The sequence below is a fragment of the Ictalurus furcatus genome, chromosome 18 (genome assembly GCF_023375685.1).
Source record: "Ictalurus furcatus strain D&B chromosome 18, Billie_1.0, whole genome shotgun sequence".
Lineage (NCBI taxonomy): Eukaryota > Metazoa > Chordata > Actinopteri > Siluriformes > Ictaluridae > Ictalurus > Ictalurus furcatus.
The window spans coordinates 664425-690037 of record NC_071272.1 but is presented as its reverse complement, the minus strand read 5'-3'; the positions used below and the strand labels follow the sequence as shown (position 1 = coordinate 690037).

Below are 25613 nucleotides of genomic sequence, written 5' to 3'. Positions count from 1 at the left end.
CTGAGGTCACTTTGAGACAATACCCATTGTTAAAAGCGCTTATACAAATAAAGTTGAATTGAATAGACATTGTGTACAATTACGGTGCGATGACGTCACTCAGCGCCCCGTCCCTCCCCTCCCCATGAATCAAATTCACCCCAAATAGTCTCGTTTGTGCTGCTTCCGTTTTTAAAATATTAGACATTGACTACGTTTACACGGACAGCAATAATCTAATGATTGACCTTATTCTGAATGAGATAATATTGTGATTAAGGTGTTTACATGTTAAAGAACATAGTCCGATTAACGGCACACGTCATTACGTCACCACGCCACGCCCTCCGACATTCTCTCCAGAATGTCACCTATCAACATAGGTGCATTGTAGTTACACTGGCCAGAATTTTGATTTAGTAACTATAGCGACTTTTCCTATGCTAACTCTACACTAATTTCCACAAAAGCAGCTCGAACTAGAAGTGTCACTTGCACCTAGAGGTGTGAAGTGAAGTGTAGTAGATGACACTCCTTGAAAATAAATGAAAAGTTCAATCAGGTGAGACCAGTGAATGAAGTAAAGATAAGTGTTTACTTCACTTCACACCACTAGGTGTCACTTCTGTTCAGGATGCTCTTGTGGAAATTAGTGTTGTTAATATAGGAAAAGCCGATATAGTTAATAAATCAAAATTCTGGCCAGTGTAAGTACAATGTTTTAACACTGTCAGTTACAGTATTATTAGTTAACTTCAACCATAATGGTACAACGTTCAAGAGAGCTAAGATTGTCAATGTTTATTGAACAGAAAACTCATTGCTAATACTAGTATGGCTAATGGAGCTATGAAATGTTAATTACAGCTGCACATGGTATCCATGTTAGTTTTTTTGAATACGTTGTGTATCTAGGGGTCAACATTACCATACTGGTCCTAATATAAGATATAATATCCTTATATATTATTACTATATTATATTTGTGTTGTATTCTGGCAAATACAGTCATACATGAAAACAAGTTCATACTGTATATGACATTTTTTGAGTCAGGATTATTTCAGTGGGTAATTATGTTTTGTTTATGCCAGATGCCCAAGAAACCAGCAGTGGACAGGGATTCCGTTTTCACAGTCCTCTGTTCATCAAAAGATGCCATAGTCCAAAATGGCAACGTTGCTACTCTTAATCAGAGCATCTGGACAGAGCTTAGTGAGCAGCTAGAAAACAAGATCACTGCAAAGGCTCTATATACTTTTGTTAAATTGAACAGACGCAACATGTGGAATGCTTTAGGATTTATTTATGAAAGTGATCATGAAACAAGTGGCAGTAGTGATTAGGGATGTCACAATACCAAAAATCTAGTAGTCGGTACTGATACCACCAAAAGTATGTGTGCATGTGTCCTTGTCTGTTAGCTAATTCTCTTTACCGGACCAGAGTTTCATGAAAGTTTTAATAAACATTACAGACCAAACTGCTACTTTGCCTGAGGAGACACAACTGTAAGTGAATTCCTGTTGTCATAGCTAACAGTCAAGTTTATGTTTGTATTTGTAGCTTGCCAGAGATCGCTCTGTAGTTAAAAATTCACATGCTAAAGTAACAGCACCTTACACCTTATATAGCTAGATTATGCAACTGTCTTGCTACTGTAGCTTCTAACTTGCTAGAAACTAATCGCAATGCTCTAGTTATCCTTGTTAGCTAGCTATCTAGATATATTACTGAGCAAACAGTAGTCCAGTTCGGTCGCAAAAAATACAGCTGTCACTTTTTTCAGAATTCATCGTTATATATATTTTTATATATATATATATATATATATATATATATATATATATATATATATATATATATATATATATATATATATATATAAGAAATTAGCATCAGAATACAAAGAGCTATTCAGGCTGTATTACCAGGATAGACTCCCCATCCACAGCAACCTTAACCAGGATAAAGCGATTAATGAAAATGACTGAATGGATGAATAATACATCTATAGGCATTAGTAAAGGATATATACAGTACATAAGAACTGCAGAAGTGAAGTTATCCATAACAGCTTACTGATCACAAAAAGAGAGAAACAAATACCATGTATCCATGTGCCCCCCCCCACACCCCACACCACACACATATACCTCATAATGTAGCTCAGAAAGTTATAAAGATTCCTACCTTAATGCTTGTGTTGTTAAAACTGTTCATGCTAAATAAAACACATCTCACTACAAGTCTCAAGCACAAGTCATAAAGGTCCAACATGTACATTCCACACAGAATTCCTCTTTATTGGGCATCTGTTACAATGCATGCAGTAATATTAATGCCAAGTGGATGTCTGCCTTGATATGTTAGTCAGCATGTTAACACATTTTGGAATGGTGCCATTCTTTCATGTAATGCCAGAGGTCCTGAACCTCCGGGTTGCGACCCAGTACCGGGCCGTGGAAGAGTTGCTACCGGGTCGCGAGAATGTTCTGGGAAAAATGTCTATATATGCCACTGTATTATTTATTGTGTGTTCTTTAAGAGATAATATGCAAATTTACATCGACGGCACGATTTCAGAAAACACTGGTTCCACTCAGGCTCAGCCAAGTTTAACATGAGCGTGAAACAAATGTCACTCGGAAGTTTCGTTAGTGGACGAGCTAAAGAAAGACCAAGCGATGGTGATAACACAGAGTCTGCTACTCACGAGAACAAGGGAAAAAAGAAAGCTGCCTTTAACCGAAACCATGATGGGTTGTATCTAAAACAGCGAAGGCTCTTTAAATGTTTACTCCGCTTTCCAGCTACATACCTTTGTGAAACTGGGTTTTCTGCACTGACACTGACTAAAACAAAGTACAGAATAGACTGGACATTTGCAACACACTTCGACTCATTGCTCCCAATACCTCCTCGCTGGGACTATATTATTGCAGGGAAACAAGCCCAGGGCTCCCATTGATTCAGCATTATGGGGAGTTTTAAGGTTTTGTTTATTTAGTTTGTTGTTGCATGTAGTTGGCATTGAGGTGTAATTTTCTGATTTCATGCAAATTAAATGTTAAATAAATTAGTAAATTAATTATTGTTTTGATGACACCTTAGTCCGCCCACTCACAGATGTGTAATATTGGATCATTTTCCTCAATAGGTAAATGACCAGGTATAATATTTTTGTCTCATTTGTTTAATTGGGTTCTCGTTGTCTACTTTTAGGATCTGATGACGTTTTAGGTCATATTTGTGCAGATAATCGAAAATTCTAAAAGGTTCACAAACTTTCAAGTACCACTTTAAAATCTCAAGAGATAATAAAAGCAGAATTTTACCAACAGTCAACGCCCTGATTAGCCTATATCTAATTAGCTCATTTTTGTTGAGGATATTATTCATTTTCAGCAGACTTTATTTTTTGCTGTTGCACAGATTATGGTATGCCATCAATGGTCACATATCACACAATTTACCAAATCTCCAACATGTTCTGAGAGTTACTATCCGTATGGGGTTCTCCTGTTTCCTCCCACCTTTCAAAAAGATGCTGGGTGGGGGGATTGGCTATGTTAAATTGCCCCAGTGGTGAATGGGTGTGCAAATGTGAGTGCATGGTGCCCCATCCAGGCATCCAATCCAGTGTCTAAATGCAGCTTGTGGTAAACCAGGATAAATTGGTTAGTGACTGCTTAAAATATGTATTATTGAATGAGGTGGAAGAGCGTAACATTGTAGAGCACCTGGTGCCCATTGTTCCAGGCATAGAGGGCACGATCCCGTGGGTTGTAATCCAACATGGAGATGTGAGAGTACTTATTCTGCAACGGGACGTCAATGTACTCATAGTTGGAGGAATTGGTGTGGTAAGCATAGTAAACCTTTGTCCCTCCAGAGTACCCATTGGTTACATAGAGTGTACCACAAATCATAAAGGATTCACCTGCGCTGCGCTTTGGATAATTGGTTGTCCATGACTTGATGACCTGTAGGGTGACCGGGTTGAGTTTGCTGATGACAATGTTGCCTGCATTTTGATTTGTGGCATAGACAGCCCAAAGCCCATGTTCATCCACCATTAGGTCAATGTCAGAGTGTCCACCCCATGCATAGTGGTACACATTGTTGAACCCAGCACTCTCCAGCCTCTGAGTCTTGCTGATGGTGGAGGTCTTCAAGTCAAACTTGATGATAACATGGCTCTGGAACTTGTTGAAATAAATGGAGCCATTGTAAACCACTTGGCCTGTTCCAGACCATGGGTGTGGCAGGCGGTGAGATGTGAAGTTGTCTGATTTCATAAAGTCGGACATGGAACGATACTCCCGCACAAAGCGATTGTTGTGGTACCCGTCCATATACCACACCTGCAGATAAAAATATAAAACATGACATAAAATATCATAAAATTCTCAATCAACACAGGGAATAAAACCAGACTTAATCTTGGACCCTACAAGGATAATTCCAAATCATTCTGGATTAAAGCTCTGCTTTGTGTGGTCAAATCCTAGCACTGCCCAAAAGGACAAATTGAGAAATAAGAGATCTAAGGAGAAGTGAAGAGGACATTTTCATCCACTTCATCTGCAGCTTCATCATGCTTAATCATTCTCAGCTGTACACAATAGATGGTGAGAGAAAGAGAGTGAAGGAAAACAAACCAACAGGAATACTAGTGCAAATATAAAATATGCTGCTTGAGTACAAATCTTAGGATTCCCTATCCACTGATTTAATGATTTGCCTCAAAGTTTGGTATGCGTCATTTATCTTTTGTTGGTGGATATTCGAAACACAGCGAAGCATTTTCTCACACATACAAGACATGCAGACATGTATGCAGCACACCCAGGTGTCAAAGTCCATCTGGTTTGCAGTTCTTTAAGCACTAATGACAGTCATTCGACGATGTAGATCAAAAAGAGCAAAGAAAAGCCCCGTGTATTTCCCTATGTTTCCAGTGTTTTCTCTCCTTCCTGTTTGTGTCCCTGGGTGTTGCACTCCACTTCCTGGTTAAGAGCTTCATTGGACTCACCTGCTTCTCATCTACTCACCAGCAGCGCATATAAACCCTGGTTCTTCAGCCACTCATCCCGGCTTTCAGTGCCGTAATAAGTAATGATTAGTTTAATATTGTCCTCAATATCATGGCATGAATTTACAACATACATCTAATGGGGGCATGTAATGGCTAAATCAAACTGAAGACAGTGTTACTGGACTGTTTCTCCCATAAGCTGATATTATGCAAAAAATTTTTACTTCTATTTAAGGTCAGAATTAATTTCAGTATTAACTTTGCACATTTAGATCAACTCTGAATATGGCCAAATATCTGGTGAGATTGGTGTGTTTATACACTCACTCTATTATCTCCCTCTGGAGCCAGTGGGTCAGTCATCCAGGATCCAAAGCGAGATCCAGATGTTTTAATAGTGACAGGATCACTGATGCCCGTCAGCTTTCCACATGCTGCAAAACACACACACACACACACACACATATATATGGGTGAAGTGATCCCATTTGTGGTGATTGTGGCTTTTGGTGACGTGTACAATATTTTTATTCAATGGACGAATGACGAATGACTCTCCGAACCCAAATTTGTGTAATGTGTGGAATAGAAATGTCCAGTTTACCTTCTCAAATGCTTTCTCAGCATCCACTGATGCGATGACTATTCATTTTAGATTGTTGGGAAATATTTATCAAGTTAAATAGTCTACAGATGTTATCTGAAGAGTATCTTTTTTTTTTGATGAGGCCTGTCTGATCGGGATGGATTAATGTGGGGGTCACATTCTCTAATCTGGTGGCTAACGCTTTTGCAGTTATTCTCAGGTCTGTACTCATTAATGAGAGGGGTCGGTAACTCTTGGGTCGCGTTGTGTCTTTGTCCGGTTTAAGTGGCACAGTTATAGCAGCCATGTTCATATGCAAAGGGATTTTAGATGTGTGTTGAATTTCCTTTGTTAGTCTGTGGAATAACGGTGAGAGTGTGTCCCAGAAGTATTTGTAAAATTAGCAGGGAAACCATCTGGTCCAGGTGATTTATTACTTGGCATCTGGAAGAGGGCTTTATGAAGTTCCTCTGATGATAGCGGGGCATCGAGAGTGTTCGCTATTTCTTTGGAGAGTTGAGGTAGGTCTAGGTTATTTAAGAATAACTGAATTTCTCCTCGGTCTGGTTCATGTTCTGATGAATATAACTTATTATAGAATGAGCAGAAGGTGGTGTTTATTTCTAGGGGATCTTGGGTGATTTCTCCTGCTGAGTTTCATATTAATGGGATTATTGTTTTTATCTTTTTAACATTGTAAAAGATTTGCCAACTATTTACATGATTTATTGTTGTGTTCAAAATTATGATTTGAGTTGTTGTATAATAAATTGTGTTTTTTTATGCACGATTTCTTCCAGTTGGTCTTGGGCATTACTCAATTCAGATTATTATTATTATTATTATTATTATTATTATTATTATTATTATTATTATTATTATTATTATTATGTACTCATGTAATTTATCTGGAAACATGGCATTCTTGGCATTTTAACATACCTTACTTAGACCACAGAAGAATAAACCCTGCCATGGTTTTGTTTACAAAGACGCACTAGAAATAAATAAATGCATCTGTGTCACATTCTGTGTATGTACATACCAAGTTTCTGCATACATGCATGTAGTCTTTCCTCCAAGCTGGTGACATGCAAGTGCAATTCATCATAGTTGTAAGCTCCTGTCTCCTGCTGAAGCAGTACCAGACTGGCAGTAACATTCTGCACTTCCTGCTTGAACTGCAGAACAAGTTGCGCGTCCACCTTGTACTCTTCCAACACGGGAATCAGTGGCCTCAGTTCTGCCATTTTGTCTTTCATGACCTGTAAAAATCCCACAAATCATTCTCAGACCTGCTACATACCGTAGGTTTCTGTACCCATACCTGATTTCCAGTATGTTTTTTTTTTTTTGAAGGAATCACTTTGACCTCCTAAACACTATTCCACTACTTTGTCAGCTTAAGAAGAGTTTATGAGTTTTTGGAGAGTATAAATTAATGAAGTCAACAGAACTATAGATTTTAGGAGATGGATGGACCAACATGGCTTATGCCTGGTTGTGAACTAACTCTGTCATAATTTTCTGGGCACAGGTTTCAATTATTTGTAGTAATAGTTGGAAAATTAATATATGTAAATTGCTGGAAAGTCTGAAATTTTTACAATAAACCTGATTTGCAATGGGAGTTGAATAATTTTTGATTGCAACTGTATATCTATATATCTATCGATAGATCTTTTCTCTTCTGCCACTATCCTGTCAAACAGAATGAGCTATAGAGTTCAGAAAGTGATACTCTGCTCTAGTTTTATCACAGAGGGGGATGGACATTTTGTGTAAAGTGTTTGGGAGCCCTCCAGGGGGCGGACTGCACTCATTGTTTATGCTTCACAATGAAGCAGCTCTGCTCTTGGCTCTCTATTTTCTCACCCGAAGGGCGATGGGTTTTGGGACATTAGGGCTCTGGGCCAGCCGCTGTCAAGGCAGCCAGCCGTCTGGGATCCTGGGGGTCCCGTATGGATCTGGAGGTCCAACCATAAATTAAACCATAAAGCACAAAGTATTGACTAAAAGGGTGCCAATAATTGTTGCACACCTATAAACAACAAAGATATTTTTCAGGGGGATAAACCTGTGTTGTGTTTACAATTGTTTGATATCCACGAGAGCAGAGTATGTTTGAATTTTTTAACAAAAGATCAAAAGGTTAAACAATAAATGCAATTTTTTTCCCCACAGCCTTCTTTGCTCATATTTACCAAGGGTGCCAATATCAGTGGAGGGCGCTGTACATATTCATGTATACAGAGTAGAAGAGCAGTTATGAGGCCAGAAACCAAATTATTGTAAACTGTGAGCAAAAATCAAGTGCTCAAAACACAGAACAATTTTGGGAAGCACTTTATTGATTTTGATGTATTCCAACAGCAAAAGCTCCACATGTTCAATTGGACAGATTACACACAACATTGGTTCGCAGCCAGCTTCCATTACCTCTAAATATGATTGCAATAAACATACTATATAACATACACAATATATATATTGTGTAAAAGCAAATGAAAATCAATGTGAGCAACCAGAATTGTAATTATGATCATATATAGCAATTTCACTACAAATAAACTAGAATATTCATTATGATTTATGTAAATTGCACAAATGAAACCTAATAAAGGATTTAGAGACACATGCAAAGATAAATCTGATTAGTTGTTTGGTAATGACAGGGAGGGGCTTATCTTAGAGTTAGTAGAGTGTCATGGAATACAAGAACTGTGACAAACGGTGTGATTCGTGCCCAATCGTGGGTTAGACCTGCCTCTTCTGGCCTCAGGCTCTCCTATAATGTCTTTAAAGTTAGCCCTGCAAGCAAGAAACAACAAACTGAGCACAGGACACTAACTCTCTAGCCTAACTAATACACACTCATGTGTACAAAGGTACACACGCATTCACTTGTGCATACAACACATGCATGTCAGACTTGGGTTTTGTGGCGTACCTTGTATTGCTTGGCGAGGTTTTGTTTGTGCGTTTCCTCCACTTGTCGGAATTTTGTTTCCAAGCCTCTGAGCTGGTCTTCCATTCTGACCACGTACTGTAAATCCTTCTGTGTCCGCTGGTCCAGCACCTGGATTGACTTGGTCATGTTCTGCACCTACACACACACACACAACTGTCAGAAAATACAGCGCCCTCCACTAATATTGGCACCTTTGGTAAATATGAGCAAAGAAGGCTGTGAAAAATGGTCTTTATTGTTGAACCTTTTGATATTTTGTTCAGATAATTCACAAAAATACTCTGGAGTGCAGAGGAAGATGTGACCGGTACCTTCTCCAGGAGCTGTCGGAGTTGCTTGGTGCGTGCATCTCTGGAGCACATGGTATGCTGGGGAGCAACAATAGTACACACACATCTTCCCTCGGTGTCCTGAGCCGAGCTGTACACCTGCCATGTTTCATCCGGGTTAGAAAGCAAAACCTGAGAGAGAGGGTTAAGGCGGTGGGGAGGGGGTGGGACGAGGGGTTTGAGGCAGAGAAATATATAAAATATAACTCATGCAGTATTCATCGGTAGGTGTTAAATCATTCACATCACCATAGCAACTACAGCAAAACATTACACCCTTTTTGCCCCACTCATATTGAATTTATTTTTATTGCTTATTTCTCTCTGTTCTAAATAATTCATAATGAATTGTTACCTTCTTGCTATGTTCTATACTATAACCCCAATTCTGAAAAAGTTGGGACAGTATGGTAAATGCTAATAAAAACAAAGAGGACTGATTTTGTAAATGTACTTTGACTTGCATTTAAACAGAAAAACGTATAAAGACACGGTATTTGATGTTTTACCTAATCAAGCGCATAGTCTTTTTTGAAGATAAGCATTTATTTTGAAATTGATGCATGCGACGCGTTCCAAAAAATATTATGAAGCACAAATTAAGGCAAGGAAGGCCCCATACAGTTGCGCAGCTGAAGAAATGCATAATGGATGAATGGGGGGGAAATTCCACTTGCTCATATAGCACTATACACTTCAGAATTCATCCTGCTGTGTTTGTTGAGCAGTCACATCAATAAATATAAGGGAACCAGTTACAGTGGCAGCCTTAAATGCCCACTCCATACGATGAAGTGGCACACTTCCTTACTTTTTTCATACTCTTCTTTTCCCCATCATTCTGGTACAAGTTGATCTTTGCCTCATCTGTCCATCGGAAACTGTAGTTGAAGTTTAGACTTACTGAGATATTGAGAGTTAACAGTAACAGATTCCAAATGGCACACTTGAAATCAACTCTAGACCTTTTAGCTGCTTACTTGTAAGTGAAATTATTATTTAATGTCAACTACAATATGCTGTAGTGCAGGGGTTCCCAAACTTTTCCAGTGCAAGGCCCCCTAAATGGCATTAACATTTGACCGAGGCCCCCCTTTTGCAAGATGTCTTTAAAACACATTAAATATACAGACTTCTGAATATATCCCCCTTTTTTTTTATTATTATTAATAATTACATTTTACATCTTTACATTACATTAGGAATTGATTGTGTGTGTGTGTGTGTGTGTGTGCGCGTGTGGTTGCCTGAGAGTGAGAATTTATTTTTCACACCAAATTGTTGAGGGCCCCCGGGCGCCCCCTGGCGGCCCCCACTTTGAAAACCACTGCTGTAGTGGACAGCTAAAATAAGAAGTTTGACAGTGTCCAAATATTTACTTAGGCCATTTGAATGAATGACAAATTAAGTGAGTACATTTTAACTGCTCAATTTTGAAACATACTTATAAAAGAATACGATCATTATTTATACTCTTATATTGTGAAATAAACACCTGCAGGCAACACGTCCAAACAAGCTGACAGCTATTACACTGTGGACATCACTGTAGTGATAACATAGTGCTTGTGTGAAAAGTAACATCACATACCTCGTCCTTAACTGGTCACAGCTGTGTGTAACACACTACCCGTTCCTTTTAACATATAGCCATCATATATGCTGCGTTATACTACTGTATATGTTTATTGTTGGTAAAGTCAAACGCTGATCTTTTCTTTCATAGCTAGAGAACCCTGGTGGAAATATCCAGCCTTGCAGTCACTCAGACCTTCTATGCGTATATATATATATATATATGAACCGCTGTGCACATCGAAAGAGACCAGCCTCTGCTCATAAATCTGGGGACGCATAGCCACTATGAAAGTAATAATAAGAAAGAAAGAGAAAGAAACCAAAGTAGAAAGGCATATGGACACAAAAGCAGCCACTCTGCGACGCACGATAACGTTCGATAGATGGATAGTGAGAGAGAGAGAGAGAGAGAGAGATAGAGTAGATAGAGTGAGAGATAGACAGAGTGGATAGAGTGAGAGATAGACAGAGTGAGAGATAGACAGAGTAGATAGAGTGAGAGATAGAGTGAGAGATAGATAGAGTGAGAGATAGACAGTAGATAGAGTGAGAGATAGACAGAGTGAGAGATAGACAGTAGATAGAGTGAGCGATAGACAGAGTGGATAGAGTGAGATAGAGTGAGAGATAGACAGAGTGAGAGATAGACAGAGTGGATAGAGTGAGAGATCGACAGAGTGAGAGATAGACAGAGTGATAGAGTGAGAGATAGACAGAGTGGATAGAGTGAGAGATAGACAGAGTAGATAGAGTGAGATAGACAGAGTGAGAGATAGACAGAGTGGATAGAGTGAGAGATAGAGAGAGTGAGAGATAGACAGAGTGGATAGAGTGAGAGATAGACAGTAGATAGAGTGAGAGATAGACAGAATGAGAGATAGACAGAGTGGATAGAGTGAGAGATAGACAGAGTGAGAGATAGACGGAGAGATAGATGGATTTTCCCCTTTTTGAGAATGGAAGGTTTGCGCACTCACTCCTACGCGTCGGTCCGGGTACGCGCTCCGCGCCGCGCTCAGCGCCGTGCCGTTGAGGCCCACGAGTGATGGGAGCGTCTGCGACATCCAGTTGGTGATCATGGCCATCGTGCTGAACACCACGCCGATCTTCAGCAGTGGCAGCGACATGTTTTACGTTCAGCAGCTCTCATTCATTCACGCCACCGCGCGCGCTACCGGACAACTGCCAAAACGCCTGAGAGAGCCTCGCGCTTTGGGGTCGACGTCTTCCGCTCATCTGTATCCAAACCGGACGATGCCATGCTAGGATTATTTTTCCGTCGTGGGAGCCGGCGCGCGACGATAAAACACTACATGTGAAGGGTGCACGCGCTCCTCTTTTCTGAATCACGTCCCGTCGAGTCATTCCCGCAACTTGTCAATGATGAACATTTGGTGCGCGCGACCCAGGTCCTTCCCGCGGATCGAGGAGAAGAACGAGCCGCCGCGCGCACCTTTATTAATAACTGATGTGCAATGACGTCAGGGCTACTACAGTACCACGCCCTCGACAGCCGCGCGACGAGCCAGGGTCACGTGGTCACGTTTAATTACCTTTAATGCTAGCAGGTTGGTTTACTGACCTTCAGCCAAACAAGTGTTAAAATGATATTCTATTTTAGATCCTATATTCAGAAATGTGGGCGTGGCTGTGCACTAATAGCCTGATAACTGAGAATGAAGGTGCACAGTAATTCAGTTACAGCTAATATTAGAATGAATGTTTTATTTACGAAGAACCCAGCCCCAGTGGCAATGATACCACGCGGGATATAGATGATGTTCATGTTAAGGGAGATCCTGACATAATTAACTGTAGATACGGTTTAAAAGCATTTGTGCATTAAAAGCATTTATGTGCTGCAGGTGAAGATAAACAGAGACAGTTGCGTTGGAGCGCAAGTTCATCAAAATGACTCGACTGCCCTCTAGTCGTCGTTAACAGTACTGCACCGTTAACCTGCTGCAGAGCCACAAAGCTTTTAGTAATTCATTACTTGGATTAGCGTTACAACAGTGATCACGGCTATTAGTGGAGCAGCCTTTTATGCAAGAGAGACTGCATACTGTACTCTAAATAATGTGTCAAGATTGCCTACAGTCCGACAGAAAGTCAAGCGTTGTCCAAAACCACCAAATACATCAGTTAGTCGGTGCAACGTAATCCCAAGCCACAATACACAGTCATCTTCAGAATTACTGCCGTCCTAAGCAAAAATTGAATTTTCAAAAAGGCTATGAAAAAAAAATCTTTATGGTTCATTAATCCCGAACTTAAAATATGACAAAAATCTAACCTTTAGCCTATGTGGTTGATGTGGAAACATCAATAGATTCCAAATGCAAATTACACACTTGAAATCAACTCTAGACCTTTTATCTGCTTGTTTGTAAGTGAACTAATGAGGGAATAACAAACAGCTGGTCATGGAACAGCTGTGCAGCCGACTGTCCAATTACTTTTGGTCTCATAAAAAGGTGGACCACATAAAAAGTGCTACACTTCCTATTCCATTCATTCAGTTTGCATGTGCATACCCTCAAATTAAAGCTGAAAGTCTGTACTCCAATTTACTGTGGTAGGCAGCTAAAATAACAATAACTCCGTCAATGTGCAAATATTTATGGAGCTTACTTTCTGTGTGTGTGGTGGTGGGGGGGGGGGGGGGGGGGCGTACGTGTCATGTAGCCTCCATCACCTGCTTGCATCCCCTACAGCAAAATCTGTTGACGTTTTTTAAAATTTTTTTATGAAAGTCCACATTGTGATAGCAGTGTATATATTCATCACACATTCATCATCATTAACAGCTTTTACAGTTTATCACCAACGCAGCTTGTCTAAAGCTGTCATCAGTCTTGTTCTGCTATACAAGAAAACTGAAATGGAAGCCCTTTAAAGTGCCTCATTCTTTAATTTAAATCTAAGGATGGTCTTTATTTATTCATGCAGAATCTGCAAAATAGTGTGCAGAGTGCTGAGCAACAAAGAAAAAAACACTTACTGCAGTCTTATAAATTCATTTGGCCATTTTTATTGAATTTAATTATTCATGTAATGGCTCCCTTCTCGTCACGTGCTCGTAATTATGTCAGGATGCTGCAGTTTTTATTACAGCAAGGGAGGAAATGTGCATTTTAATGTTCAGATTAGGCTGGGATAATATAACAAATTTGTGGTATGATAATCATAAAACCCAGCACAATAGTTTAAGGTCTGTCATAACTCTATCCAGTAATCCAGTCAGTCCATGCTCTCATCTATTTACTCATCCAGCCATACATATATCCTGCACATATACAGCCCAGACAGGCGTCACCCAAATGGACTCCCTGATTCCCTCGTCTCTCATACGGTGTTCAAAATAGTCCCCTACTCCTCATGCTGAAAAATTGTGAAACGGAATTAGTGATGAAATAAACAATTACATAGACAACATTGCACTGGTTTGCTCATCATTGTGTAATATTACTCATGTTCCAACATTAGCTAACTTGCTAGCCACCCAATTATCTGACCTGCCTCAAATCAAAGCCGAAGCCCCAACCCATACTCCAGCACATTTTCCAGTAACTTCAAAATGACATGGAATTTGAAACAGCTAAAGCACTGAAATGTATTACAACATTTAGGCTGTACTCTCTCACACTGTAACCATTGCTATTTGTAATATATTTGTAAAATAGCAATCCAAATGCCTCCTTTGACTGGTGGCAAATTGAATAAATATGAGATGCTAACATACGTTACTTCATTACTCACATATTCAGGTCCAGATATATAGGGTGACTTACATCTGATGAATAGTTACAGCCGTAGATTTGTAACTTCCTATTAATACTTCTAAAGTGGACAGTTTCTTTCTTACCTCAGTAAAATGACAAACAAAGCAGAAGAGGACAGACACACACCAGAATATATAGTATTAATTTAGGACTGTAGTTTAATTCAGTGCATTTTGTGCATCCATACAAATAATGGATAAATACTTGTATATAGCATAAACTAATATATGAGTTTATATTATGTAATAGTATTTATGCATTACTTTTTATAAAAGGTAACGTTAACATAAACAGTAAAGTGAAGAAAGTCAGTGTCGGTGACTCTGGGTATCTGATAAAGTCGCGTTACGTGCGTATGACGTCATGCGTCGTCGACTAGGAAAGGGCTTATAGTTCCGGTTAGTTAAAAAAAAACCCGCTAGTGTTCCGTTTGCGACGATATTACCTTTCCAAAATTCATACACTAGACGATAGAGTACACAGTGCATAGTGTAAGTGTATAGTACGTCATTTGGGACACAATATTAGTATTTACTCTCTGATGCGTTTTCGGGAATGAAGTAACGTAGTGAGTAAATGCGTCCCGTGCTGCACGCAGACCGACTAATCCATAATGAGATTCACTGACAACGATTTTCATAATCGATTATTATCGATTTTATCGATTAGTTGTTGCAGCTCTAATGCCATATATCAGACTTAAATACAGTATACCATATGTCATGTGCAGAGTCAAATAGGCCTGTGCGATACTGATTTTTCCCGATCACAATTTTCCATTTTAAAATATCATAACATAAATAAACAATTTAGATTCTTTGTACTGATAAACAATTTAATCATCCAGAAGCGCTAGCCTAAAAATAACACAGGAAAATGACCATTGCTACAATTTCTGGTTTAAGAAGAGTAGAGCCATCATAATAATGTTACCCGCTTTGAAGTTGGGAACTTTGGCATATCCCAGAAACTCAGCTGTATGGTAGATTTTTAAAGTGATTTTGCAATAATGCATAATAAACCGTTTTAAAAAGGCTGCAGGTAACCTCAGGGCCTAACAGTCATGACATATACCAAGTTTCGTCACAATCCCTAAAAGCATTGCGGAGATACAATCTCAAGTTAATTTTGCATGTTCTTTAAAATTGGACAAAGGGTCTAGAAAGAGTTCGAAAAAGTAAGTTTTCAAAACAGGCAGTTTGGACATAATTGATATCATTGTTCTCGACATGACCCAGGGAATCTATCAAGACCAGTTTCGTGACAGTAGGCAAGAGGAGTCCATAGCTATTAGCATTTTTAAAAATAGCATTATAATTTTTGACATTTTGTCCCAAAACGTTTTGAGCCCTTTCAGACCATGGTGCTAAAGACATACCAAGTTTCGTAATGATATGGCAAGTCATTCGGAACATACAGCATTTTATGACTAAATATCCTTGGACTCGGTATGCCTCATTGAATCTAATGAGACCAATTTGATGATTTTAGGACAAACTACTCAGAAGTTATAAGCAAAAATGTGAATTTTTCATATCATGACCACTAGTGGGCACTGTTCCAAAACTGAGCAGGCACCCTCAAGTCATAATGGCTATGACAAATAAGTTTGGTATGCATATGCTAAAGCGTTTTGGAGGTATACCCTCACGTCCATTTTGGCGTGCTTGCCGTCGAGTTCGCTGAAGCACCATTTGAAAATGGTATGGTTTATCAAAATTCTGTGCATAACTTTTTGTCGTAACTGTCTCTAGATGGTGCAGGCCAATTTTCATGCAAAATTGAACAAACAGCCTAGGAAGAATTTAAAAAAGTAAGTTTTTCAGAAAAGTCTAAATGGCAGAAATATTTTCATGACGGAAAATGACGTCACAGGGTGCAATCCAGATTCAAGGAATCAGAGGAAAAAAGAATTTTGTTTCTAGCACTCACGATTCAAAAGTTATTAACCTAAAAGTGAGTGCAATTCTGGACAGTTGGTGGCGCTAGAGGGATCGAGTTAGAGTCTCCAAATTTGCTGTATTAACACATCAGACTGACCTCTCTCTGTGTGCCAAATTTCATAACTTTCCCGCAAGCAGCTCTATGGGCTGCCATAGACTTGAGAGCGGAAGAAGAAGAAGAAGAAGAAGAAGAAGAAGAAGAAGAAGGAGAAAACTAATGAAAACAATAGGGATCTTCACCCTTTTTGGACTTGACCCCTAATAATAATAATAATAAGAAGAAGAAGAAGAAAAGTAATGAAAACTATAGGGGTCAAGCCCCGAATTAAAGCAGCCCATCTTGGACCAACAACCGGGCCACGGTCAAACTCACTATCACATTTATCCCCCATTCTGATGTTTGATGTGAACATTTACTGAAGCTTTTGATGTGTAACTGCATTATTTTATGCATCGTGCTATTACCAGGTGATTAAAGTGGCCAGTGAGTGTGTGTTTCAGTAAAGCTGATTTTAAATAAAGCGGTGTGTGCAATTGCATTTAATTGAAATAAAACGTTATTGTACTTGACCTACTTTATTTAAAATGTAAAGCTGTCTCCACTGTACTACTGTATAACATTGTTGTTTGAAATAAGTCTGCAGTCGACTTTGAGAACATGTCTATTTTCTATAACGATGACGTCTATAACCAGGCCATCAGACCTGGGTTTGAACGTTTGAAGATTCCCTGTTGGTGGTGAACGGGAGAAAAGTTTCATGCTGACTACTAAATGGACGTCTTTGGAATGTACTAACGAAAATATGCTCTAAGAACGTTTTGCTAACATTTCCCATGAAGTTATGAAAACGTCATTCTGTCCAGCTTTATTTATATTTTAAGAGCGTATTTTTCTTGGTTATGTGAACGTTAAAGAAGATATCAAAGGAACGTTCCATTTTGTCTCTATGCAAATGTCAAAATGGTTAGCGCGTTGGCCTCACATCTCCAGGGTCGGGGGTTCGAGTCCCACCGTGGCCCTGTGTGTGTGCGGAGTTTACATGTTCTCCCCGTGCTGCGGGGGTTTCCTCCGGGTTCTCCGGTTTCCTGATTGGCGTGTCTAAAGTGTCAGTAGTGTATGAATGGGTGTGTGAGTGTGTATGTGATGCGATGGACTGGCACCCTGTCCAGGGTGTACCCCGCCTTGTGCCCGATGCTCCCTGGGATAGGCTCCAGGTTCCCCGTGACCCTGAAAAGGATAAGCGGTATAGAAGATGGATGGATGGGAATTAAATAGGTAAAACATAAGCAACCACAGGTACATCCACCCCACTACAGGGTACACTACCCCTACAGGGTCACATACACATTCACACACTACAGACACGCCATGCCAAACAGCCTACCATGCCGGTATTTAGACCGAGTGAGGAAACCCGAACCTGCAACCCTGGAGGTGAAAAGCAAACGTTCTCACCACTAAGTCACGTGCATTTCAAATCAACATACATTTATTTATCCAGTCATGAAAACTTCTCCACAATAGCTAAGTAACCAACTTTACGGGCTCTCGCGCACGGACGAATGTGTGTTTGCGGCACAGGCGTGTGCGTTTGTGCGTTCGCGTAGGGCTGTAATCTACTTTAATTCTGTAAATCGTTTTAAACTGCGTGGATTTCCGCGTACCCTTTCCCGCGCGCCGATAATGCGTGATGTGAGCGCGGCACGCGCGTGTCTGAGATGTGCTCGTGGGTGGGCGTACTTGCGTGAATTGCGTGCCGGACAGCGTGAGCAGGATGAGCGTCAGGAGCGTCCTCGCGGGCTGCATCTCCGCTCGCAGCCGTTTGAAGCGGCTTCGTCTCTCCTCGCACTCCTCTGTCTCTCCTCTGTCTCTCCTCTATCTCTCCTCTGTCTCTCCTCTGTCTCTCCTCCTCTCCTCTGTCTCTCCTCTGTCTCTCCTCCTCTCCTCTGTCTCTCTTCCTCTCCTCTGTCTCTCCTCCTCTCCTCTGTCTCTCCTCTATCTCTCCTCTATCTCTCCTCTGTCTCTCCTCCTCTCCTCTCACTCCTCTGTCTCTCCTCCTCTCCTCTGTCTCTCCTCCTCTCCTGCTGCTCTGTTTCTTCTTCAGCAGCAGAATGATGTAGGAGCTGGAATCTGCCTCGCGTGCTCGTCACTGGGCATCATGCGTCTCTCCCAGTTCTGGTTCTTCTCGTGACCGCCGGTGGACAGTCCGCTCAGGTTGAGGGAAACGCAGAGAGAGAGAGAGAGAGAGAGAGAGAGAGAGAGAGAGAGAGAGAGAGAGATGCTGGAGCATCTGAACTTTCCGTGCCTGAGCGTGAGGAACAGGCGCGCGCTTCCAAGCTACCCCACAGAGACCGGATGTGACACTCAGGCGCGTGGGACAAATCAGCAGAGAGGTGGAGAAATATTTCACTGACTAAATGAATGAATATATAAATAATTATGCATATTCTGTAATGTGTCAATAAATAAATAAGAATGAAATAAAATGTGAGCATAACGAAACTGGGTGAATTCAGGCACACTGGGAACATTTGTTTTCTGACCTGATAACTGAAAGTCAAAACTTATGCTACTAAGCTCTTGCAGTGGAACTACTTGACTTAATTCACGTGAATCACGTGATCAACACTTACCCCAAACGTTCAGTTGCAGTTATTGCCGCACAAGGGGGTCACACCAGATACTGAACACAAGGGTGCACATACTTTTGCCCCTCACAGATATGTAATATTGCCTCATTTTCCTCAATAAATAAGTGATCAAGTATAATATTTTTGCCTCATTTGTTCAGTTGGTTTATCCTTATCTACTTTTATATTTATGCAGAAATAGAGAAAATTATAAAGGCTAAAGCACCACTATACGTTATATTACCCAAGAAAAGTCAGGCAACCAGGAAGGCATGTACTACATACAGACACATTCAAATAATCTGAATGGACTGGCCACAAAATCAGTTTAAATACCTGTGTATCTATCTCTGAACGGAAGAAACTTTTCCCATGTAAATATTGTTGTAAAGTTCCCAACTTTGAATTCAGCCCTTCACCCAGAGGTGCATGCATAATTATTCAAACTGTTTGTCTTTTATGTGTTGCAGCGTTAAGATGTCTCTTTTTTGTGGTGGATGGGTTGAGTTTTATAGTGTGTCCTCAGACTGCTGGTAGAGACAGCTACTCGCTGGAATACTAATTTTATCTGTCTAATTCAAAAACCTGTCTTGGTTTGATGGGGCAGATGGAATTTTTAGAAATGACCTACTTATTCAGGAACTAGTGTTAGTGAGTGGCACCCAAAAGTTGCATTGCACTGGGAGACAGGGACGGATGGAATGTTGAAATAAAGTGAAGATTAGTAAGAGAGCAGCGGAGGAAAAATCTAATAGAGTGAGAGAAAAAGAAGGAGGGATATGTGAAAAATGTCAAACGGATGGGAGAGAGAGTCATTTTGTGAGATGGTTGGGCGTGTCTTTGTGTGAGACAGATGGACGTGAATTGTGTGAGACAGATGGCTGTCTTTGAGTGTCACAGATTAAAGTGTCTTTGAGGAAAACAGATTGCTGTGTCCTTATGTGTGTGTAGGGGTATAGGTGTGTCTTTAATTGAAGGTGAATTTGTGTGAGACAGATGGTCATATAAGGGCATGTTTTCATGTCAGAAGTATTAGTGTGACTGTGTGAGACAGACGGGTGAGTCTTTGACTTGGACAGATGGGTGTGGCTTTAAATGGGGCAGATGGGGTGGCTTCGACTGGGATAGATGGGTGTGTCCGAGAGGAACGGATGGATGTGTCTTTCAGAAGAACAGATGGGAGTGTCTTTGAGTAGGAGAGATGGGTGTGTCTGAGTGGGATAGAAGGGTGGGACCTATGTATGTCTGAGTGGGACAGGTAGATGGGTGTGTCTGAGTGGGATAGAAGGGTGGGACCTATGTATGTCTGAGTGGGACAGGTAGATGGGTGTGTTTGAGTGGGATGAAATGGGTGGGTCTGAATGGGACAGATGGGTGTTTATATAAGTTGGACAAATAATTGTGTCTTTGAGCCCACATCAACTAGCATGCATTGTCATATGAATGCAGTGTTCTGAGAAATCCTGTTATGTTAGCATATGTTAGCCACTTAGCTAGTATTAACAGTGAATATTATAAATCTTTATGAATGTGACTTCTCAGAATGATCTTAGAGCATGCAGTCATGTTAGCTAGCTGACTAAGACAATCTTTTAAAAACCATCCTCAAACATAAATGCCAGTGACCCTCTTCCTACACGAGAACTTATTTAGTTAACATGATGCAACGTGTGTAGGACGAATAAATCTGACTCTGCTCATTTAGTTGAAAAGAAAGAAAAAAGAAGTTGGAGAGATGCAGAATCCTGAATCCCTTGTTTATTCTCCATGTTGCAGTAGTGCGTTCGGAGAATATGCTTAGAATCTCCGTGTGTGGGTTAATGTCTACAAATGTCTACAAAAAAGGGTTAATGATCTACAGATTTCCTCCACTGTTCAGTGAGGACAATCCTCGGGGCTGGTCAGTCTCACTCTGTCTCACTGCAGTGAAACAGCTGTACATTTAAACTGTAATTATACATTAATAGCTTAACCGATAGATCAATATCTTCAATCAGGAGTCTTAAATAGCGGTACGTTTCCGTATTATATAGCAGAGCTTAATTTGAGCCAGATCCTGTATTGACCTCTAAAATGTGTCACACCTGGGTTCCTGAACCTTTTCCATGTGGATCCACCTCTGCAGCTGGATGATTAAAGTCTCACACAGCAATATTATCCAAACAATACAGTAGTTTTTGTTTTTTAATTCACCAACAATTCAAATGGAACAACAAAAAACGGCAATAAAAATGCTAATCTTATATTACCGCTGCTCAAATATAGCTAATAGCGAATGAATAGCCCCTTTCACATAACGTACTCATTTCAAGTTCAAAGTTCACCTGAATTCATTGTCGCAAAGTAAAGCCTACAGTCACGTAGCATGTGTTGTAGAGTGTGTCATGGCAAAAAGAAAGCAGTTATCATCGAAAGCACTTTTAAAGCATTTTTCAAACAATGACAATGAGAAAACAGACCAGTGTTCTAAAAATGTACCCGTGTGATCAATTAGCTAGTCCTACTTATCAGCACTGAATATCGTTGGCTATGTGAGATTCTAGAAGCACTTTTACAGGTCTGTAATTTTGTGGACCGGGACCCTTCACATACTTCCCGACTTGCCGGATCACTACGCTCTTAGTGTTCTGGGCCTGCAGATTTACAAATGAAGCACTGGTATATAGGTTATGTGAGTAAACCTCCTTTTCAGTTCATTATACCTGTAATAACTAATGGTGAGTGGAGATAGTCAATGAGGGTATGGATTACACTGTCAGGGAACATACTCAGGTATTAACTACGGATAATCCGTGAATTTTAAATTGGTGCACCATGTGCTGCCAAAATAAATACACAAAGAGAGATAGAAATCAGGAAACTAGGGAGAGTGAAAAAGAAGGACTGGCATGCATGTGTACTACCCTTGATAGCACATTTCCTTTGCTGTTTCCATGGCAACATCTTGTCCTAGTTGGGACCTGTAGGAAATAAAAATCTTGTCTTTTCTATCAACACACACACACACACACACACACACACACACACAGTGAAATTTAAGCCAAATTATATGGAAATTATTTGGAAATTTAGTCCAAACTCCTCATTAGCAAGTCCATTACACATACAGATCGAATTAAGGCAGTATAATCTAACTCAAATAAGAATGCTAATTACTAATGCACAACGTACACCATGTGGCCAAAGGTATGTGGACACCTGACCATTACACCCGAAAGTGCGTGTTCAACATCCCATTCTAAAACCAATGGGTGTTAATATGGATTTGCTGCTATAACAGAGTCCACTCTTCTGGGAAGACTTTCCAACTTGATTGGAGTAGCTCCTATACAGCGAGATCCTACTGAAATCAAGTGGTTGTCAAGATTTTCACACTTCTCTTGTTCGCCGCACTTTAGCGACGGTCCCTAACAATTCAGCCGCGCAGATTTCTTGCCTTGATTAAATGGTGTATTTGGTTCTCCTTTTGATGTCACATTCAAATAATGCTGTCTTTAAATATCTTGGCATTCCTTTAATGTGCTATTGACCAAAATATCCTTATGTTTGACGAAGTAATGTTCGATGCTATGTCCTTATAGCATTAAATCTCTACTTAGCCAAACAACAAACTCAATACACTCCAAGCTGGACTGTTAACATACACACGCTATACTTTATATGCTCTTTTCATACAGGACTTTATACTTTAGAAGATTTATTTGCAGCAAAGTCATTTTTAAAAAAATCTATGTCAAATCCACTCTGAAGGCTTGTTTGCAATCTGCTATCAGACTGTCTGTTGTCCAACATTATGACGATTAGCTAGCTAATCCCAAAATGTCACATGACTGCACCTGAATTCCCACCAATTGTCAAAACTTAAACCAATAAACACAAGAAAATGTGACCGATGTACAACCAAGCAAGTTAAATGTACATATTAGTAGCTTATCCTATGCCTTAACCTGCTCTGTTTTTTATTTCACATCCTGTTTGCTATCCATATACTATATAATAATTTACGTGACACATTTAATACAAAAACACAAAGTATAAAGTAATAAATAAGATAATTACGGATATTCTCTCAGCATTCTTCATTTTGTCTGTCGACTGAGAATTCTAAATACCTTTGTTTTCTTCCCAGTGATGTTGCAGCAGCAAAACTGCCCCACAAACTGGTTCATCATGTTCCTGAACTCTGGGTTCTAATGCCAATCCAGCCATTGTGTTTTATTAACGACCCAAAGGGTGGATTAACATGATGTAAAATAACCCAGCATTCCCAGAGTGTAAGAAGAACATAGAGTTGTCTATGTCTATGTGTGCATCTGTGTGGGAATAAAAATAAAACTGTCAGCATTCTCTCCTCCCTTGAGCTTTCTCTCCCACTCCTAACATGAGAATCCCAGAGAGAGAGAGAGAGAGAGAGAGAGAGAGAGAGAGAGAGAGAGAGAGAGAGAGAGAGAGAGAGAGTCTTCAAAAACAGTGAGGAGATTTGCAGTATTGTGGCCATGCCAGTATCTTGTTATGGTCAGCTCTTCCAATGACAAAAAATGATCAGATACACCAAGAGAGAGACCGATTAGTAGATATACAAACAAGAAATGTATGGACGCAGACACTCACAGTGAGAGACAGTCACACAGAAGACAGAGAGGTATTGGTTTGTCCTAACGTCTCAGCTGTTTTGTATTATCCCCTTAGATTAGTTTGTATAGTTAAACCCCCGTGTGTCTTTGTTCCGGGCGAAGTATTGTTTCGGTGTTTTTCCGCCGGTACTCTACCGAACCGTCCTGTTCCTCAATCCACGGTTTTGATCCTGTTTCGTCCTCGCTTTTTACACTTCTTGTCTAAGCCCTGTTTCGCCTGTTTGTCGATCACCTGACTCCTCGCCTGTTTTACGACCGTGAATTCGCCCTATGATTTGGATTTGTCTGTCTGCCTCGCTTCATTAAAAGTCCATCTCCAACCCCATTTTCAACCCGGATTTCAGCGGGTTCCTCGCCTTACCTTGCCTTGGAGAACTGCTTTTTCTTAGCGTGTTCAATACTTTTTTCCCGTGTCACCCCACTTTATTACACACAACTTTATTTATGGACTTTAATGTTATGAATTCTTTATTCTTTATTTATTCTTTTCATGTGAATAACCTCATTGGAAATATATTTACTGAATAAAATGTTGACGCGTTCAATACTTATTTCCCCCGCTGTACTTTTGCCACTCACAGATATGTAATATTGTAATAATCATTTTCCTTCAATAAATAAATGACCAAGTATAATAGTTTTTGTTTCATTTGTTTTAACTGGGTTCTCGTTGTCTATTTTTAGGACTTGTCTAAAAATCCGATGATGTTTTAGGTCATATTTATTCAGATATAATGAAAGTTCTAAAGAGTTCACAAACTTACAAGCTCTTTTCAGTGTTTTTTTTATAGGGACGATTCATAGGAAATAATACAAATAAAATCATTAAACTGAGTTCCAAGAATAGAAATTATAAAAAAGAGAAAAAAGAAAAGAGGGGATGGAGAAAAGAGGAGGATATGTGTATGATTCAGGCCGCTCTGTGGGCGGACGTGTGCTTGTTAAAGTGCGTGTGTGTGTGTGTGTGTGTGTGTGCATGTGTGTGTGCATGTGCGCATTATAACGGTGTTGCTGCCTTTGCCTTTGTAAAACGGAGAGACTGACAGAGCTATGCTGGGATAACGAGCGAGAGAAGGTTCTAATGATTCTAGAATAAGAATGGGGGAAACTGTCCGTCACACTGAGGGAATAGTAAAAATAACAGAGAGATAGATATTCAAGTACGTGGATGGAAGATTCAAGTACGTGGATGGAAGCTTGGAGAGGAACTGCAAGTAAGAGATATAATATAGAGACATATTAATTTGCAGAACATACAGTCATGTATAAAATATTATATACACCCCATGGAAATTGTTGGCTTTTTTGTCATATTTGTACAAGCGAACATGTGATCATCTTTGATACGGCGCCTGTGAATAAAGTCGATATACTTGAACAAACCCACAAGGAAAATTCAAACGCTAGTATTGTCACCTTGGGCCCAATTTTCACTTAGGGGTGTACTCACTTTTGTTGCCAGCGGTTTAGACATTAATGGCTGTGTGTTGAGTTGTTTTGAGGGGACAGCAAATTTACACTGTTACACAAGCTGTACACTCACTACTTTACATTGTAGCAAAGTGTCTATATATATATATATATATATATATATAGACACATTTCTATCATGAAAAAACGACTTCTTTTACTGTTAATATCTCAACATACACTTTTCACCACTTGTGATCATATACACTATATGGCTAAAAGTATGTGGACGCCTGACCGTCACACCCATATGTGTGTCTTCCCCACTGTTACTACAAAATTGGAAGCACACAATAGTCTGGGATGTGTTTGAATACTGTAGCGATACAATTTTGGAGTCCATGAAGACATGGTTTGCAAAGGTCGCTGTGAAGGACTCGAGTGGCCTGCACAGAGCCCCGACCTCAACCCCACTGATTACTTTTAGGATGAACGGAAATGCCAGTAATGTCTGTAATCGCTAAACTGTAAGCCATGAATGCAAAAAAGAAAAAACCCCAAAAACTCCTGGTCTATAGGGCGTGCAGCCTATGCAATAGGCAATTATATGCAATAGGCAATTTATCCAGGAAATTGTAGCACAGGAAATATTCCTTTCATTCGCCATCTGAAAGATGTGCTACTGCGCCACTTAGTGGCGACAAGTGAATATCACAACAGCCGCAG

The 25613-nt window shown here is 40.0% G+C and overlaps 1 protein-coding gene across 3 annotated transcripts; it reads right to left on the bottom strand.

Moving 5' to 3' along the window:
• Positions 1-3583: 3583 nt before the first annotated feature.
• Positions 3584-18037, bottom strand: olfm1b (olfactomedin 1b). 3 transcript variants are annotated; one of them, XM_053649523.1, is made up of 6 exons: positions 17954-18037; positions 8889-9038; positions 8557-8712; positions 6652-6871; positions 5348-5454; positions 3584-4346 (listed from the first exon to the last, which is right to left on the bottom strand). In XM_053649523.1, exons 1-6 carry the CDS (start codon positions 18017-18019, stop codon positions 3684-3686), a joined length of 1362 nt encoding a protein of 453 aa, XP_053505498.1. In that variant the 5' UTR covers positions 18020-18037; the 3' UTR covers positions 3584-3683. The 3 variants fall into 3 exon arrangements, with proteins under 3 accessions (XP_053505498.1, XP_053505497.1, XP_053505496.1); XM_053649522.1 differs by lacking the exon at positions 17954-18037 and adding an exon at positions 11462-11834; XM_053649521.1 differs by lacking the exons at positions 3584-4346; positions 5348-5454; positions 6652-6871 and adding an exon at positions 8164-8417.
• Between the last annotated feature and the right edge of the window lie 7576 nt (positions 18038-25613).

What these genes read in the sequence shown, in the direction of transcription:
- olfm1b (XM_053649522.1), bottom strand. Translation starts at nt 11,611, where the DNA reads ATGTCGCTGCCACTGCTGAAGATCGGCGTGGTGTTCAGCACGATGGCC. An exon ending in TCCGACAGCTCCTGGAGAAG is followed by an intron (nt 8,713 to 8,888) that starts GTACCGGTCACA and finishes GTGTGTGTGTAG; the next exon opens with GTGCAGAACATGACCAAGTC. An exon ending in TGCATGTATGCAGAAACTTG is followed by an intron (nt 5,455 to 6,651) that starts GTATGTACATAC and finishes TGTGTTTTGCAG; the next exon opens with CATGTGGAAAGCTGACGGGC.